The following is a 7085-nucleotide window of genomic DNA, read 5'->3' on the forward strand; positions in this document are numbered from 1 at the left end:
ATTATCATTAGGCTCATCATTAGCAGTCAATGGCATCATATTCATGAAGTATATGATGAGAATGACTGCTAATGATGGGCCTAAAGGTCACAGCGCAATGTCCCAGGACAGTTCACACTGCTGTTCAGTATTTTATATGATTCATCAACTGAAATAGTTGCACCACAGATGAAACAACAACAACAAAAAAAGTATTTGGAGATAAACACAAGGTGCTATAATCAGAAAATATTTAATTTTATTCTTTAACTGCATTGAAGCTGATTTCAATGTGATGATTTGAAAAATCAGAAAAAAAAAGAAATAAAGTCTATTAAAAAAAGAAATTAAAAAAAAAATGTAGACGTGAACAAATTCCTAAAAACTGAACAGAAAATTAGAAACAGATGGAAAGTTACAAGCTGCATAATTTAAAGTGAACTCAACAGCCAAAGCTTTGCTGATCCTTACAGATAAAATCGCATTCATGTCTCTGAATGCAAGCACCACAAAATATCATGTGCACGACAAGCTCAATGTCAAGGCTCATACAGTATATATATTCAAAAATGAACAATATAAACAGCTTAAAAAAACAAACAAAAATGACCAATGTCTCTCTTTATAACTACCACCATTTCAAGTACCCCTTGAAGTGGGGTGTGTGCCACACAGATCCAAGATATTACTGCGTTGGTTTCTAATGTGTAAACATTCAATGCGGTTTGTAGTAAAAGTGTATTTGCAGGACAAACACACTGTTCGACAACACTGTCTTTCACTTTAGCTGGATCTTCAGGTACAGTGAGCCTCCATTCATCTCACTGTCTGGGTCTGGAGTGAGGCCTGACCAGTCTCACGCTTCGCCTTGATCCTATGTTTCAGTCCACAAACACACACATATAAACAAAGCTGATATAAACTACACATCTATTGTTCATTTTCCTCTTTGTATTATAAAGGTCTGGATTATGGTAAAGTTGGGTGTGAAGACAAAAGGTGCTACGTTTGTACTGTACATGTTTTAAATCTCAATTGATATAAAAAAAAATAGCAATAAAATGACTTTAAGAACACATCAGATGTAAATGAGCTGAAACACAAACCTTGTGGTTGTCTGATGGCAGCTCGTTTTTTAGAACGGCCCTCTGAGAAGAAAAATAATTCAATTAAACCTTGGGCATTAGATCCATCCTCATATTATGCACACAGAATTATGAAGCCACTAACCCTTGATGATTCTGGTGATTCTCTCTGATTCTGATTCGAGGAGGTCTGAACTGTCCTTGAAAGATACAATCTTTGAGAAATCTGGTCCTAAAAGAGTAAAAAAGAAATACAAAAAAAGAAAAAAAGAAACAAATTCAGCATGTATGCAAATTTTTATATAATATTAAAGCAGATATGATCAGATATTTGATTTTTAAATATGATTTTTGTAATTATAATTAAAGTAGCTGAAACCAAACCAATCAATCATTTTATGCATAAAACTTTATAATGTACAGTAATAAAAATTGATATTCATTCGTTTTTGAAGATTGTAAAAATAGGTGAAATTACACACACACACACACACACACACACACACACACACACACACACACACACACACAGGTTTGTTTTTATGGTTTATGGGGACTCTCCATAGGCGTAATGGTTTTTATACTGTACAAACCGTATTTTCTATGGCCCTACACCAACCCTACCCTTAAACCTACCCCTCACAGGAAACTTTCTGCATTTTTAGATTTTCAAAAAAACTCATTCTGAATTATTTATAAGCCTTTTGAATTACGGGGACACTGAAAATGTCCTCATAAATCACCTTCTCGTTGTAATACCTATGTCATACCCATGTTATTATACAAATTTGTGTCCTCATAAATCACATAAACATGCACACACACACAAATCTCTAGAATCAGAAGTGTAAAATCATTTCTTACCTTCAATGATCTGCGGTTCTGGTTGAATCACTCTGGTAATAGTGGTTTCCCCTGGTGCAACTTTGAGCACAAAAAGATGAACATTTGATTTGGTCTGAAAATTTAAAGCACATCATATCACTATTTGATATATTGAGTCTCACTTTCAATGATCTGAGGGTCTTTCTTAATTACTCTGGTCAAAGTGGTGAGCCCTGGTTCAGCTTCAAGCAAAAAGAGAAGTCAGAAATGTCAGTGACACAAATATCTGAGCAAAACTTAACTCACATCATATCATCATTTGATTTATTAGGTCTTACTTTCAACAACCTGGACCCCTGGTTTGATTACTTTAGTTATAGTGGTGATCCCCGGTCCACCTTTGAGAACAGGGAGACATGAGAACAATAGATGAACAAAGCTCTGGTTCAAAGTCAAACCAGCCCTAAGCCAAATCAGTGAGTAATAGTCGATAATGAAAGCCTTAATCTGACTTTAGCTGTGCTGCTTAAAGGTTCTAAAACTGATTCTTTCTTTTAGCTGAATCATAAGTGCCATCTTGCCAAGAATTAATCAAAACCATAGAGTATGGACTTAAATCAAGAACATCTGCAATAGAGCCATGTGTGTGAGCCATGGGAAAACCAACGGGGCTTTATTCTGTTACGTAACTAGAGATTGTAATCCATGGGCATAAAATTAGATGGACAAAAAACATTAAACATTACTAAACAAGGACGAATCACCACGTTCACAGCTGCTCTCAATAAAAATGTCAAGCTCTTTAGGAAGCTACAAAAGAGAGATCCCAAAGCCCTTCAAAATCATAAATCAAATTAATGTTTGAATCAATGGCATAAAAAACAGTACAGGAAAGAACATGATCATTGCATATGCCAAGGATTATGGGTAAAAGTGTTTGGCAGGAGAGAAAGATATATCTGAAAAAATGTGTGCTAAAGGGGAAGATTTAAGAACAGTCTCTTGGATCAAATGTAAATGGCTCCCCTATTCAATGTCAATGAGTTTGATCAACCTTTATATACAATTGTATCCAAGTCAGTGTTGTTGTTGTTGTTGTTAACTAAAACTATTGAAACTGGTTTTCATTAACTGAAATAAAGCTGAAATAAAATAAACTATAAATGAATTAGATGAAGCTTAAAATTAAAAAAACTTAAATGAAAATTAGAAATGGTGCCTTTGCAACAATCTAAAATAAAATAAGTTAAAAGCACTAAAACAGAAATAAAAATAAAAAGCTAAACTAAAATAGAAAAGCACATAACAAAATTACTAAAACTTAAACTAAATTAAAATGAATTTCAAATTTAAAAAATACTTTAATAATATATAAATAATATTAAAATAACACTAAAATAGAGTATACAATGCAGTAAATGTCAGATAAAGGACAACTTTTATCATTTCAGCAGCAGTGAGGCTTGGATATAAGCATTTATTATTAATATGTCAACTATAACTCTCTTGGACCAACCTCCTTGAGTGATCGCATCAGTGATTTGTTTCATATCTTCCTCCTGGAGGATTCGTACATCACCACCTTGAAACGTCTGCACCTTGGTTATATCTACAACACATAGACACACAAGGTTTTAATGTTTTATCAGACAGAATATCAAAAACTACTTTGTTTATAGCCATTCGGAACTAAACTGTATTGGTAACTTGTCTATTTTCTTTTGAGAACAGACTTGAACATGCTGAGTGTCTCTTTCTAATCCAGTTCTTACTGTACTAGAATCAGTTTTCAAATGTTTGATAAAAACAATAGACATTTTAACCCTTGACAGCTTGGACAAAAAATAATGTATATAGTAATGCACTATACAATGTATAACTACACAACCAAATCAAGCTGTTAAAATTAATTACCTTCACCCATGAGTCTCTTGATCTCTCCCTCAGTGTCAATTTCACCATCAGATGATGCACTGTGAGCTGAGCAAAAAGGCAATAAATAAATAACAAGTTACAAAAAAAAAAACAGTGGTATGTTATTTTAAAATTAACCTTGCTACTTAAAGGAATGGTTCACCCAACAATGAAAATCACTTGCTCACCAATGGATTCTCTGCAGTGAATGGGTGCTGTCAGAATGAGAGTTCAAACTACTGATATAAACATAATGGTCCACATGACTCCAGTCCATCAATTAATGTCTTGTGAAGTAAAAAGCTGTGTGATTGTAAGAAACAAATCCGTCATTAAGACTTTTTAACTTCGGTCACTTCTGTCCAAAATACCAGTCCATAATAGTGCTATATAATAATTATTCGGTGAAAAGTCCATCCTCTGTTGTCCTCTCATATCAAAATCCACCAGTTTAGAACTGTTTTGGACTGATTTCAGTTGCAAATGGTGGATATTTCTGAGCATATTTCTCTCCTGATTCAGACAAGACAACTTTTTCCACTAGAGAAAGTATGGACAGAGATTTAATGATGAATTTGTTTATTACAAACATTCAGCTTTTCACTTCACAAGTCGTGAATTAATAGACTGGAGTCGTGTGGATTATTTTTGGATTTCTTTTGTGATGTTTTTATCACAAAACTGTTTTTATTCTCACTCTGATGGCACCCATTTATGTGTAGAATATCCTTTGTGGAGCAAGTGATCTAATGCTACATTTCTCCAAATTTGTTGCAATGAAGCAACACCCTCAGGCCATCCATGAAGTGAATGAGTTTGAATAAATTTTCAGCCAATTTTCATATTTGAGTGAACTTTTCCTTTCATTTAATCAAGTTGGTATACAAACTTTCAGTGAGCCTTGTGATCTTTGTAACGGATGGCTTCCCTTCAACAACTTTGGTGATGCCTGGATCTCCACCAATCACTTGTGTAACTTTGGTGATGCTCGGATCTCCACCAATCACTCGCGTAACTTTGGTGACGCTTGGATCTCTTTCAGTCACTTGTGTAACTTTGGTGACACTCGGATCTCCACCAATCACTCGTGTAACTTTGGTGACGCTTGGATCTCTTTCAGTCACTTGTGTAACTTTGGTGACACTCGGATCTCCACCAATCACTCGTGTAACTTTGGTGACGCTTGGATCTCTTTCAGTCACTTGTGTAACTTTGGTGACACTCGGATCTCCACCAATCACTCGTGTAACTTTGGTGACGCTTGGATCTCTTTCAGTCACTTGTGTAACTTTGGTGACACTCGGATCTCCACCAATCACTCGTGTAACTTTGGTGACGCTTGGATCTCTTTCAGTCACTTGTGTAACTTTGGTGACACTCGGATCTCCACCAATCACTCGTGTAACTTTGGTGACGCTTGGATCTCTTTCAGTCACTTGTGTAACTTTGGTGACACTCGGATCTCCACCAATCACTCGCGTAACTTTGGTGACGCTTGGATCTCTTTCAGTCACTTGTGTAACTTTGGTGACACTCAGATCTCCACCAATCACGCGTGTAACTTTGGTGATGCTTGGTTCTCCAATCACCACCTTGACCTCGGGACCTGAGGGAAAGGTAAAGATCCCGTCAGGAGGCATGTCAAGACCATGACATTTCCAATAATCAGTATTTGTGAGAAATAAATTATTTAGAGACATTTTTCTTTTCTTGGCATAAAGTATGGCTGTCTTTTTAGGTACTATTATGCTGATTAAATTAAAGTTAGTTTTACTTCCAATGTTTTTGAATGTCCACTATGCCATTTCTCCTTGCTGCTTTTACTGATATGAATCACAAGTAAATGATCAAAGATGAGAATGGGAGTCTAAACCAATCATTAATAGTCACTGGTGCTGTCAGAACTGTTAATGAACACCAGGCCGGCCTTTCTTTCTAGACACTGCAACGGGGGTCACGTTTCATGCTACTGCTGGATTCATAAACATAAACGAGTATATTCTGCCAAAGATGAGCTAAGACAACTGGCTGCGGATCAGGATCGTGAGGTTTTTGATTGCAGGCTCAGCTCAAAAGGTACTTTGTGTTTTATGATGGAATTCAAACACAGTGTGAACACAATGTATATAAGAAACAACTGTACAAAATAAAAGATTACATTACAGACAATAACCCAAACTAGGGATCGAAGAAGTAGGTAACTGCAATTGAATCATTTTTGTTTAGTTCATAGGTACTGATAATGCTAATAATTAAAACAGTTGAGCTATTTTTTTGTGGAAACTGATTTTTTGGGGGGATTCTTTGATATAGACAGAAATTTTGAAAGAGCAGCATATATCTGAAATAGTAATCTTTTCTAACATTATTAATGTCATTGCTGTCTTTTTTAAAATCATTTTAATGTGTACCTGCAGAATATTAAGAATTAATTTCTTTAAAAAAAATATCCCCAAACTTCTGAATGGTTATAATCAGTGGTGGAAAGAGTACTGAAAAAATATACTCAAGTAAAAGTACCATTACCTTCCAAAAAATGTAGTGTGAGTAGAGTAAAAGTACTTGTCCAAAAAACTACTTGAGTAAGAGTAAAAGAGTAGCCTATTTAAAAGTACTCATGAGTATTGAGTAGTGAGTACTGAGCTGTGGATTCTACCCCCTCATAATAAACGCTGTACACCGCAATTGATACATTTTAAAAACGTTGTACATTCTGTAATTCACATGATCTTGTTTGTCATAAAGAATAAAGAATATCTATTATCCAGCTGTTTTAATTTTGACTGCCAACTCTTTAAAATACATCAAAACAGCACGGAAACAGTATTCAGTTGAAGATTTATTTAAAGTTATTCTCAATACAATCATCCACATTTAAATCATAAAGTTTGAAAAAAAAAAATTTTCTGAAAGTAATATTCAGATGCAACGGGGGAAAAAACGGAATAAAAAAACATGAAACTTGTAAATAAAATAATCTGATATATAGCCTATGTACTATTTAATAACATATAGCCTAGTTTGATATATGAATTGGGTGTTCGTCAAAGATTGCATGCGGTCGGAGATTCCCGTGTTTACAGCTCCATAAAATAACCTACTGGAAGCTCTGTAGTTTTGCTGTATAGGCCTATAGATAAAAATATTAAAATTACAAACAATAACATTTTAAGTAGGGATGCACCGATATCACTTTTTCCAGTACTCGCCCGATACCGATACTTTTATTTTTGGTACTTGCCGATACCGAGTACCGATACCAATATTTTTATTGCATTTGTA

General features: G+C 34.8%; 1 protein-coding gene across 5 annotated transcripts in view; it reads right to left on the reverse strand.

Moving 5' to 3' along the window:
• Window positions 1-221: 221 nt before the first annotated feature.
• The window catches only part of LOC107701137 (periostin-like), a 30034-nt gene continuing 23170 nt past the window's right edge, over window positions 222-7085 (reverse strand). For 2 of the 5 annotated variants that reach the window (XM_016503079.1, XM_016503084.1), the window contains 9 exons: window positions 4693-5409; window positions 3804-3869; window positions 3406-3498; window positions 2228-2287; window positions 2072-2131; window positions 1929-1988; window positions 1210-1296; window positions 1086-1127; window positions 222-853 (listed from right to left, as the gene is read on the reverse strand). In XM_016503079.1, coding sequence (XP_016358565.1) covers window positions 801-853; window positions 1086-1127; window positions 1210-1296; window positions 1929-1988; window positions 2072-2131; window positions 2228-2287; window positions 3406-3498; window positions 3804-3869; window positions 4693-5409 — 1238 coding nt within the window. In that variant the 3' untranslated portion in view covers window positions 222-800. The remainder of the gene's footprint in view (window positions 854-1085; window positions 1128-1209; window positions 1297-1928; window positions 1989-2071; window positions 2132-2227; window positions 2288-3405; window positions 3499-3803; window positions 3870-4692; window positions 5410-7085) is intronic. The other 3 variants (XM_016503083.1, XM_016503080.1, XM_016503081.1) reach the window with 3 other exon arrangements.

This window comes from Sinocyclocheilus anshuiensis, unplaced genomic scaffold, assembly GCF_001515605.1.
Source record: "Sinocyclocheilus anshuiensis isolate Anshui unplaced genomic scaffold, SAMN03320099.WGS_v1.1 scaffold907, whole genome shotgun sequence".
Classification (NCBI taxonomy): domain Eukaryota; kingdom Metazoa; phylum Chordata; class Actinopteri; order Cypriniformes; family Cyprinidae; genus Sinocyclocheilus; species Sinocyclocheilus anshuiensis.